Raw genomic sequence first — 10,854 nt, 5'->3', positions numbered from 1 at the left:
TGACAGGAGGAGCTATGTTGGGTCTTTCACGTTGAGGAGAACACCCTGAGCTTTGCCAGGAGCTGAGCTGTGCCGGGAGGATAAGGGTGGCATGTCTGAACATGTGGTCAGCATCTGCACGCAGTTGATGTTGGCATATGAGCGGTGTCTGCACATGGGTGGGATCACCTTATAGATGGTGTCTGCACGTGGATAGGATCTCCACGTGGGTAGTGTCTGCGTATGGGTGGGATCACCACATGGGTAGGATCGATTACCACACAGATGGTGTCTGCACATGGATGGGATCACCACATGGATGGGTTCTCCACACAGATGGTGTCTGCATATAGGTGGGATCCTAATACGGGAGGTGTCTGCACCTGGGTAGGATCACCACATGGGTAGGATCACTGCATGGGTGGGATTACCACACAGACAGTGTCTGCACATGGATGGGATAACCACATAGATGAGACGACCACGTGGATGGGATCACCACATGGATGGATTCTCCAAACGGATGGTGTCTGTGTATGGGTGGGATCATCACACGGGTGGTGTCTGCACCTGGATGGGATCACCACATGGGTAGGATCACTGCGTGGGTGGGATTACCACACAGATGGTGTCTGCACATGGATGGGATCACCACATAGATGAGATGACCACATGAATGGGATCACCACATGGATGGGTTCTCCACACGGATGGTGTCTGCATATGGATGGGATCCTCACACGGGTGGTGTCTGCACCTGGGTGCGATCACCACATGGGTAGGATCACTGCGTGGGTGGGATTACCACACAGACAGTGTCTGCACATGGATGGGATCACCACACAGGTGAGATGACCACGTGGATGGGATCACCACATGGACGGTGCCTGCACAAGACCAGATCTGAGCCAGGTGGCACCTGATAGAGGTCATAGCTGGACACAGGTGGCCCCTATACACGAGCGCCATGCTGAGGCCCTCAGGTGACACCTGATCATGGGTGACACATCCACCCCTCGGTGCTATTGTACACGGATGGTGTCAACACGGAGGTGGTGCTTGGGCAGAGGCCGTGCCAGGGTGGAGATGGCGTGCCTGCACATGAGGAGCACATGGACGTGGGCTGTGTGGCAGCGGTGTGTCCGGCACAGAGACAGCCCTGGTATGCCATGGTCCAGGAGTGGGTGGGTGGGCTGTGGGGCGTGGGGGTGGCCTCAGCCTGTGCTGCTGTGTCTGGGCCCACGGTGTCATGGTCCTTGGTGACATGGCGTGGCACGTAGGGACGAGCTGCTGTCACACAGAGATGGGGCTGGTCTTGGTGTGGGTCTGGGGGGACCCATGGGGAGAATGAGGAGAGCCCCGCAGGCACCAGGATAGACTCGTGGGAGTCTGGAACACACTCACTGGGGCCCAACAGACCCATGGGTGAACTGGGACAACCCCACGGGGGCAGGGGCAGACCCATGGGGGACCACGGGCACCGAGATAGACCCACGGGAGGCCAGGACAGACTCACTGTGGTCTGAGACAGACCCACGGAGAACAGTCCCAGGGGGGTCTGGGACAGCCCCATGGAGGAAGCTGGGAGGGATCACAGGGGCCTGAGACAGCCCCAAGGGGGCAGAGGGGGCACAGCCCCATGGGGGGGCACACATAGCCCCATGGGGGGCACACACAGCCCCATTGGGGGGGCACACAGCCCCATCGGGGAGGGGCGCACACAATCCCATGGGGGGAGCACACATGGCCCCACTGCGGGGGGTCACACACAGCCCCAGGGTGGGGCACACAGCCCACAGCCCCATGGGGAAGGGGCGCACACAGCCCCGGTGGGGGGTGCAAACGGCCTCATGGGAGGAGCACACACGGCCCTATGGGGGTAGGGGAGGAACACACACAGCCCCACGCTGCGGCGGCCGCTCCTCCCTTCCGGAGGGGGCGCTGTCCCGGCGCGCCCCGCTCTGCCCCGCCCCTTCCGGCCGCCGAACAGGAAGTAGCGCAGCGCGTGCTGGGGCGGAGGCCGCGGCGCTCGCTGACGGTGCTGCTCGTTCCGTTCTATCCCATCTCGTCGCGTTCTATCCCATCTCGTCGCGTTCTATCCCATCTCGTCGCGTTCTATCCCATCTCGTCGCGTTCTCTTGCGTCTTATCCCGTCCCATTCCGTGCCGTCGCAGGGCCCATCACATCCCGTCCCGTCCCATCTCGTCTCGTCTTGTCCCGCCCCGGCCTGTCCCTCCCCGCCTCGTCCCGTTCCAGCCAGGCCATGGCGATCCGCGCGAGCTTCGAGAACAACAATGAGCTGGGCTGCTTCGCCAAGCTGACCAACGCCTACTGCCTCGTGGCCATCGGCGGCTCCGAGAACTTCTACAGGTGAGGGGGGGCCTGCCCCGGCCGCCGACCCGCCTCGGCCCACACACCCCCAAGGCCCTAACGGCGCTTTCTCCTTGCAGCGTCTTCGAGGGGGAGCTCTTGGGGACCATCCCGGTGGTGCACGCCTCCATCGCCGGCTGCCGCATCATCGGCAGGATGTGCGTCGGTAGGTGAGGGGGGAGTGGGGAGGCAGTGCCCCTCGCCCTTGGCTGTAACGTGGTTGTGCTGAGGTGGGCGCTGGGCAGCGGCTGGACATGAGCCAGCAGTGGCAAAAAGGCCACCAGCCTCCTGGCTGGGATCAGCTATGGGGTGGGCAGCAGGAGCAGGGAAGGGATCGTCCCCCTGTGCTGGTGAGGCTGCAACTTGAATCCTGGGTTCAGTTTTGGGCCCCTCACTCCAGGAAAGCACTGAGGGGCTGGAGTGCGTCCAGAGAAGGGAACGGAGCTGGGGAAGGGTCTGGAGAACAGGGGTTCTGGGAGCAGTTGAAGGCCCTGGGGCTGTTTAGGCTGGAGAAGAGGAGGCTGAGGGGAGACCTCATCGCTCTCTGCAGCTTCTGAAAGGAGGTTGTGGGGAGGTGAGTGTTGGTCTCTTCTCTCAAGTAACAAGGGACTGGATGAGAGGAAATGGCTTCAAGTTATGCCAGAGGAGGTTTAGATTGGATACTAGGAAAAAATTGTCTACTTGACAGAGTGGTGAAGCACTGGCAGAGGCTGCCCAGGGCAGAGGTGGAGTCCCCATCCCTGAAGGGTTTCAGAAACTTGTGGCCATAGCACTTGGTTTAGCCGGCACGGTGGAGTTGGGCTGACGATTGGACTAGGTGAGCTTATAGGTCTTTGCCAACCACTAATGATTCCAAGAGGAAAAGTGAAAACAGTGGGGGAATGGGGAAACGCCCAATAGCAAGGAGCTAGAGTAGTGGGGAGTGTTTGCCTTTCAGGGCTTGGAGATAGGCTACAGACATGCCTGAGGCTGGTTGCTGCAACCTGGGAGAAGGTTCCCTAAGTTGATGGTTCAGAGCAGCACTGGAGGGGCAGAACCTGGGCAGGGGGAGGCAATGGCAAACGTGGCAGTCAGGGACCAGCTTTGACCCATCTCTGGTTAGTGGGACTCGTGTTGGCCACAGAGCTTCTTGCTCGAGTTTTGTTCCTGCAAAAAGAGTGTCTGTGTCCGTCCTACCTTATTGCTGTAAAAGTAACACAGGCAAGGGGGAGCTGTATCTCCTATGGGGCAACTGGCAAGGGGAAATTTCTCAGTCACAGTGTTTCATTGAGAATCTCGGCTTCCTTTAAAAGAAGTCTTTAGTGCTGTTGAAAAAGAGAAGTGGTTAAAGATAGTGCCGTTCACCCCTTTCTGCCTGTGCTTCATCCTAGATTTCCCTTATCTGTGGGGCTCAGTTCTTTTCAAATAGTGACGTTATTTCTCTTGGGCTGAATTCTGGGCCTCAGCGGGGTGGGTAGGGAAGGGCCATTCGTTCTGTGATCAGGGAAGCAGGAAGCCCTGTGAAAAACAGTCTTTTTTTCTTTTCTCTCCTTTTTTTCTCCTGTCACTTTAGGGAACAGACACGGGCTGTTGGTCCCAAGCAGTACAACAGACCAAGAGCTGCAACACATCCGCAACAGCCTGCCAGATTCTGTACGAATCCAACGAGTAGAAGAGCGTCTCTCAGCTCTGGGCAATGTCACTACATGCAATGACTATGTAGCTCTCGTTCATCCGGACCTTGACAGGGTACATGGCGCAATGACGCGTTTAAATTCACAGTGGATGCGTGTGTAACGATGGCCAAGCTGCCATTTGGGTTTGTAGCTGCTGGGGGTTGCTGTCTGTAGCACAGGGAGCAGCAGGGCTGTGCTGCCTTGTCTTTGCTTCTCAAGAGAGAAGTCTTGGGTTTGGATTTTGGACTTTGGACTCGGTTTTGGTTCATCTACCTCTTTTCCTGTTTATCTTTAGTTGTGGATTTGCCCTGCCCCAAATCATTGTGTGCCCTCTGATTCAGCGTGCTGTGGTAGAAAGGGAGGAGTTGGGTACGGGAGTGTGATCGGTGCAGTTTGCTTTGTTACGTAAAATTGAATGAATAAAAAGGGAGCTTGTATGTGTGTAATAAGGAGAGCATCAAGAAGACATTGAGGGGCTGGAGCGCATCCCGAGAAGGGCAGTGGAGCTGGGGAAGGGTCTGGAGCCCCAGGGACTGCGGGAGTAGCTGAGGGCCCTGGGGCTGTTTAACCGCTGAGGGGGAGACCTCATAGCTCTCTGCAGCTCCTGAAAGGAGGTTGTGGGGCGGTGGAGGTTGGTCTCCTCTCCCAAATAACAAGTGAAAGGATGAGAGGAAAAGGCCTCAAGTTGCGCCAGAGGAGATTTACACTGGATATTAGGAAGATTGTCTTTACCAAATGAGTGGTGAAGCATTGGCAGAGGCTGCCCAGGGCAGTGGTGGAGTCCCCATCCTTGGAGGGTTCAAAAACCATGGGGGTGTGGTTTAGCAGGCACGGTGGGGATGGACTGGGCTGATCTTTTCCAGCCCTGGTGATTCTGTGATTCTATAACTGCAGCAGTAATTACAGGCTGAGCTCGCTGAAAATAGTTTGAAGAGGTCATGGATGTGGTGGTGTACATGTTTCCGGAGGGGTGAAAGGAAAATGGGTGGTTCTTGTTTGAAAGTTTAAAGTAAGGGCAGAGGAGACAAAGTTGTTGCAACTCTGTGTTTAAGAACTGGTATCTTAATTGCACTGGAGAGAGGTGTCTGTACAGGGTTTGTTCTCAGATTGTGCTAAAGTTGATGGAGAAATGGGACTTGATGGTCAGAGTGCAAACGAGAACAAAAAAAGGGGAATGGAAGGGAGGTGATGGCATTTGCAGCATGGTATCCTTTGAATATTTGTGAAAAGTAAGGCAAGGTGGCCAGAGAGGGAGAAATCAAAATAGTTTGCACGTGAAGGGGGAGGCTCTTAGGATACAGAAGGAGAAGGGAATTTGGTGCCATTGATCTGGGACAAAAGGAGGACTGGTTCACAGGGAATGGCCAGAGAACGGTTGATGAGCTGTCAACACAGAAAGAGGGGAGAAGAGCATTTATCAGTAAAGGCCTGGAGCTGTGTTTAGTCCCAGTTGCCAGCTCGGTATGCACAGTTCACTGGGAATATCTGGAGTACAGAGTCTGAGTGTGTTTTAGCGTAATTGGATTGGAATGGAATGGATTATGAAAGCATGGGTGGGCTTTCCAAGGGGAGGATCCCAGCTGGTGGTTGCATGCTGGAATAGCTTGACTTCAGACTCCAATACTGTTTTGCAGAGGACTTTATCCTCTCTTTCTGTTGACAGGAGACGGAAGAGATCTTGGCAGATGTTCTGAAGGTTGAGGTTTTCAGGCAAACAGTGGCAGACCAGGTGCTGGTTGGAAGTTACTGCGTTTTTAGTAACCAGGGAGGAATTGTGCACCCTAAAACTTCCATTGATGATCAGGATGAACTGTCTTCATTGCTCCAGGTCCCACTCGTGGTAAGGCATTTATGGGTTTTTATTTCCTCGTGCCACTCCCTTCCAACCTAGTTTTCAGTTTCAACATTCTCTTGGGTTTCTAGAAACTGTTTTCTCTGCAGAGCTGTTCCAGGTGGGAGAAGACTTGAACAGGGTGAGACTTCTGAGACGTTTCCCTGTTTTCTGAGTCTACATAAGCTGCTTATCTTCTTAACTGCTTAGCTTCTTGCTTCTGAACCATTGTTCTGCTGGGATTATGCATCTTGTGCTGATTCATTCGTGCACAATGTGAGGTCTTCTGTGGTTTGGCCAGAGGCAATTTTTAAAGAAAATGAAGTAATAAAATCCTGTGCCTGTTCAGTTGAGTTTGTGAATATCGCGATTGGTTGCTCTGCCTTTGTGCTTCCTACATTCCATTTCACTGAACAGTTTTCTCTCCTGAGATTAAGGCCTATACAGTAATCTTTTTTCATCGGAAACCTTTCTAACTTTGCTGATGGCAGAAGCTTTAGTCTTTTCAGGAGAGTGGGTTGAAACCGCTGCTAAAGGCATTTAATAAGGACACGTAGTGAAATGTGTTGCTGTCAGCGTACCCCGTTAGCTCCTGCTGCTTTGTTTTGCCAGGCTGGAACGGTGAATCGTGGCAGTGAGGTGGTTGCAGCGGGAATGGTTGTGAACGATTGGTGTGCCTTCTGTGGGCTGGACACGACGAGCACTGAGCTCTCCGTCATCGAGAGTATCTTCAAACTGAATGAAGCTCAGCCAAGCACCATTGCTACCAACATGAGAGATTCCTTGATTGACAGGTATGGAGGATCCAGGTCTGTGTGTAACTGTGATCAAAATAGGCGAGATTTTACTGTGAAACCAGCTGCTTCCACAGCTTATTTATTTATTTATTTATTTATTTTTAATTGTTGTTTTTTTCCACTTCCTCTTTCTTTTGTGTTCCTGCCAGCAACCACCTCCCTGCAGGAGGGTTTGTTTCCTTAGAGCTGATAAACCTGTTTAGTCCTGTCAGGGTTTTTATTGCAGTTACAATACTTTCTGAGCACAACAGTGTCCATTTCAACTTTCAGACACCTTTTTCCTAGCTGTTCAGTGCTTAGCTATGACATGAAGGGATTTTTTTAAACAAATCTTATTTTAAAAGTTAAAATGCTGGTGACTTTGCGTGAGATCTTGGCTTTTGATTGTTGTAACCCAAAAAGTTATAATTTCAAATGCCTGCTACAACCATTTCTAGAGCCAAAAAGACTTTGGGGCTTGTCTGCTGCTGCCTTAAATATTTTTAATTTAAGGCTACTGCCCTAAATGGTTTTTTTAAGCCTTTTTGTCAAAGGATTCGTCCAAGTTACCTGTTAGTGAGAGGCAGGTTTTCCTGTCTTCTGCCTGGAGCGGTCATGGTACGAGACCTTCCCTGTTCATTAATGTGTGCAAATGTTTTACAAGGTTTAGGCACACGTATGGATGAGCATCCTATGGGAACTTCGTTGGGGATTTAATCTGATCACAACTGTCAGGATCATTGCTATGATGCTGGAGCTGTGTTCTTGCGCTGCCCAGGCCGTTGGCACTCCGTGGTTGAATACTCAGTTATTAGAGTGTACAGAAATAGTTTACAGCGTAAGGAAAGAATAAGGAATTCCTTCAATTAAGAACCTTTGAAGAGTTCTTTACTGCCCCTTCAGAGTTCCCATATAAAGGCTTGATGTTTCTCAACATAACAGAGCCAAAGTTAAGCTTGCTCTGAGCCTTGATAACTGCCCAGACCAGGCTGAGCGTATGTTTGGCCTTTGCCAACGTGAGAAGTCTGTTCTTACGCTGGGTGTCAGCAGCCGCTGGGCCTGCGTCCCTCCTCAGACACCCTTACGGTCTGGGAAGGGACATTTCTACTGGGCCTGCGTGACTGGAGGATGAAACCTGACTGTGCTGCTGTGGTGAAAGGCCTCTGGCCCCCCGGTGCTTGTCTGCTACATCTTCTTTCTGTTTTGTCTTTTAGCTTGACTTGAGCGGTGCTGGTTCCTGCTTTCTGGAAAACTCCTAAGGAGTGAATGTCAAGCTGCACTTTGGATCACAGACTTCCAGACCTCCTGATGTTTTTTTCTGCAGCCCAAGGAAAAGGCTACAAAACCATTTTTTTGTAGCGTTTTGTAAACTTCACTGTTGTTACAAAACCCAACAAATAACACCTAAGTTACCAATCAGAAATGCTCTCTATCCCTTTGCTGACATCCTCCAGTTCTTCAGCCCTGCTTTCTCCTTTTTGGATGCTGACCGAGCCCCTCGAATTCCCACAATATTTACACCTGTGGCTCTTGGATAGTATGACTAGAGATTGTTTTGCCTTAAATAATGCCCTGGTGTTCTGTCCTGAGCAGGCTGTTTTCACATGGCACTGCCCTCTCTTTCCACACTCTTGCTATGGTGTTTCTGCCACGGGCAGACTGCAGGGCCCCATGCGTGTCCGGTACCAAAACCAGAGTAGTTTATTTGCCACGAAATAACTTGAAAGTCATCACCTGCTCTCTTGCCCTGGCTTGCAGGTATTCCCATAGGGATTAGCTCTGATTGAAGCTAGGGTTTCTCAAAGTCAGTCCAGGGCCTTCTCACAGCAGCAATGTGTGTGGAACAGTGCGGTTTGCTCTGCTGCCCACAGGCTCCTGCCACCACCGGGCTCAGATTTTTCTGTGTGGGTTAGTGACTGCTGGGAAATGCTTGGAAGTCAGCAAATAGATTTAAATCACCTTGAGTTATCTTGGCAACAAAGTTTAATTAACACGGTTCTGAGCAGTTACTCCATGCAGTCAGTTATCTGGGAGCTTGCTAATTAGAGCTCTGCCCCTGTCAGGGGGTGATAATGACAAAGAGGAGCTGCAGATCCTGGAGTTGGTTCTTATCAGAGCTCTTGCTTCCTGCTTGCTTGTTTTAGTTGCTTTTCTTCTGCTTGCCTGTTTCAGAGTGCACTGACGGTATAGAAATGCCTCCGCTTCCCATCCTAAGGGGGTGTCGAAGCTCCTCACGTGCTTTCATGCAGGTGCACTATGCCGGGTTCTCCTGGGCAGCACTATTCGGGCAGCGATGTGGGCAGAGCTCTATTTTTTGGCCCTGATACTTCAGGCTTTGTAGAAAATTAAGTAAACTTCCATTTTGGTGTTACTGTCTGGATATTGGGGGAAGTTTGTGTTGATTAAAGGCTGCTCCTTACACTTGGAAATAAAGATTCCCATAGGGCCATCTCAGATCACAGGAATCCTACCTTTTGGTCTGTCGGGAATGGGATCTGAGCCAGGGGTGGCTGTTTTCAGACAGCTCACCCTCCTGCCAGCAGCTCCTCGCTACTCTGGCTGATGGTTCTGGGTGTTTACGAACCCTTTGATACAGCCTTCCCGGGTGCTGAGTCCTGGTCCCCTCCTCTTAGACTGTCTCAGCAGTTGGAGTGAGGGGCTGCCCACCTCTGGCCTCCTCACAGGGCTCGGTTCTTGGGAAGAAAAGGTGGAGTCCGGCTGTTGCTGCTGGTGTCGACTCACGTTCACCACGTGTGAAAGGAGCGAGGCTGGTGTTTTCCTCTGCAACTTCTGCAGGGTTTTTGTTCATTCTGGGTGATAGGCAGGAGTCCTGGTTTATATCATAGAATCATGGAATGGTTTCCATCAGAAGAGACATCAAAGCTCATCCAGTTCAACCTCCCTGCCATGGGACGCCTCCCACTGGATCTGGTTGCTCCAAGCCCCATCCAACCTGGCCTGGAACACCTCCAGGGATGGAGCAGCCACCACTGCTCTGGGCAACCTGGGCCAGGGCCTCCCCACCCTCACAGGAGAACATTTCTTCCTAAAATCTCATCTCAATCTTCCCTCTTTCAGCTGGAAACCATTCCCCTCATCCTTTCCCTGCACACTCTGATCCAGAGCCCCTCCTCAGCTTTCCTGGAGCCCCTTTCAGTCCTGGAAGCTGCTCTAAGGTCTGCCTGGAGCCTTCTCCAGGCCAAATAACCCAACTCTCTCAGCCTGGCCTCAGATGGAGGTGCTCCAGCCCTCAGATCATCTTCATGGCCCTGTTGTGACCATATTGGTGATCTTGTGTGTTACGTATTAAAAATCGCTTAAGAGCTAAACAAGAAAAATAATCCAGTCTCTGTAATCCAAATCCTTCAATAGAAAAAGACACTGGTGCAGTGTTGGGGGTTGTGATGTGCCAAAGGCAATCGGACAGCACAGCAGGGGATCGTGACCTGGGCTGTGTGACCTCTTACAGAAGTTGTGTTGAAGCTTGGGATCTGGAAGGTGGCAGACGTGACCCCTGTTCTAGACAAGGGTTGGTGGGAATGAAGACATGGGAAGATGAGTCTCTGTGCAGGTAAACAAGTTATAATAAAGAATGGAATTGATATCATAAGAGAGTATAAACTTGCTGGAAGTCGTGTTTTGCAAGAGCTGTGGGGTTCACAGGGATGTGGAGAAGGTCTGCTGTAAGGTTGGATGTACTTCCAAAATGCATTTGGCTGGTTTTGTGCCAAAGGCTTTACATGACATCAGGTGAATGATCCCGTAGAACAAGAGGGAAGCCCCACCACATACTTGAGGTGGAGGAAAAAGACTAAATGGTTAGAGATTTTCCAGGGATTTCCCAGGGAGCCACAATGTTCACCGTTGTTAATGTCCTGATTAAGAAAGGCAGTGGATTAGTGCAGGGAAGTTTGTCCACACTGACTTGTTCTGAGCAGCAAGGATGGATTGATGGTTTGATAAAAGGTGAATTCCGTGCAGCTGACCATGAAGATGTTGTGGTTAAGAATCTTAATTTCACACCCACAGTGCTGAAATCTGAGCAGCAGAAGATAGTGGCCTCAAGGTATGGATTTGAACAGAGACGTGGGCTCAGTCTTCAGCAGCAGTGAAAAAGGCAAACAATGTTTGGAGTTACTTAGGAAAAGAAGGCCCAAACAAAGCATCTTTATCTGTGAGCCTATGATGCGTCTTCATCTGGAGTGCTGTGTGTCGATGGGATGCAAGCAGGGCACAGGGGCTG

The 10,854-nt window shown here is 51.6% G+C and overlaps 1 protein-coding gene across 1 annotated transcript; it reads left to right on the top strand.

Annotated features, from left to right (window-relative positions):
* Nucleotides 1-2,156: 2,156 nt before the first annotated feature.
* EIF6 (eukaryotic translation initiation factor 6) lies at nucleotides 2,157-10,193 on the top strand. Its single transcript, XM_054081475.1, has 6 exons — nucleotides 2,157-2,349; nucleotides 2,430-2,515; nucleotides 3,902-4,077; nucleotides 5,668-5,844; nucleotides 6,448-6,629; nucleotides 7,826-10,193. The coding sequence occupies exons 1-6, from the start codon at nucleotides 2,243-2,245 to the stop codon at nucleotides 7,833-7,835; spliced, it is 738 nt and encodes a 245-aa protein (XP_053937450.1). The 5' UTR covers nucleotides 2,157-2,242; the 3' UTR covers nucleotides 7,836-10,193.
* The last annotated feature ends 661 nt before the right edge of the window (nucleotides 10,194-10,854 follow it).

This window comes from Cuculus canorus, chromosome 16 (assembly GCF_017976375.1).
Source record: "Cuculus canorus isolate bCucCan1 chromosome 16, bCucCan1.pri, whole genome shotgun sequence".
NCBI lineage: Eukaryota > Metazoa > Chordata > Aves > Cuculiformes > Cuculidae > Cuculus > Cuculus canorus.
The sequence above is the reverse complement of the archived record's forward strand: the minus strand, read 5'-3'. Positions and strand labels throughout refer to the sequence as shown.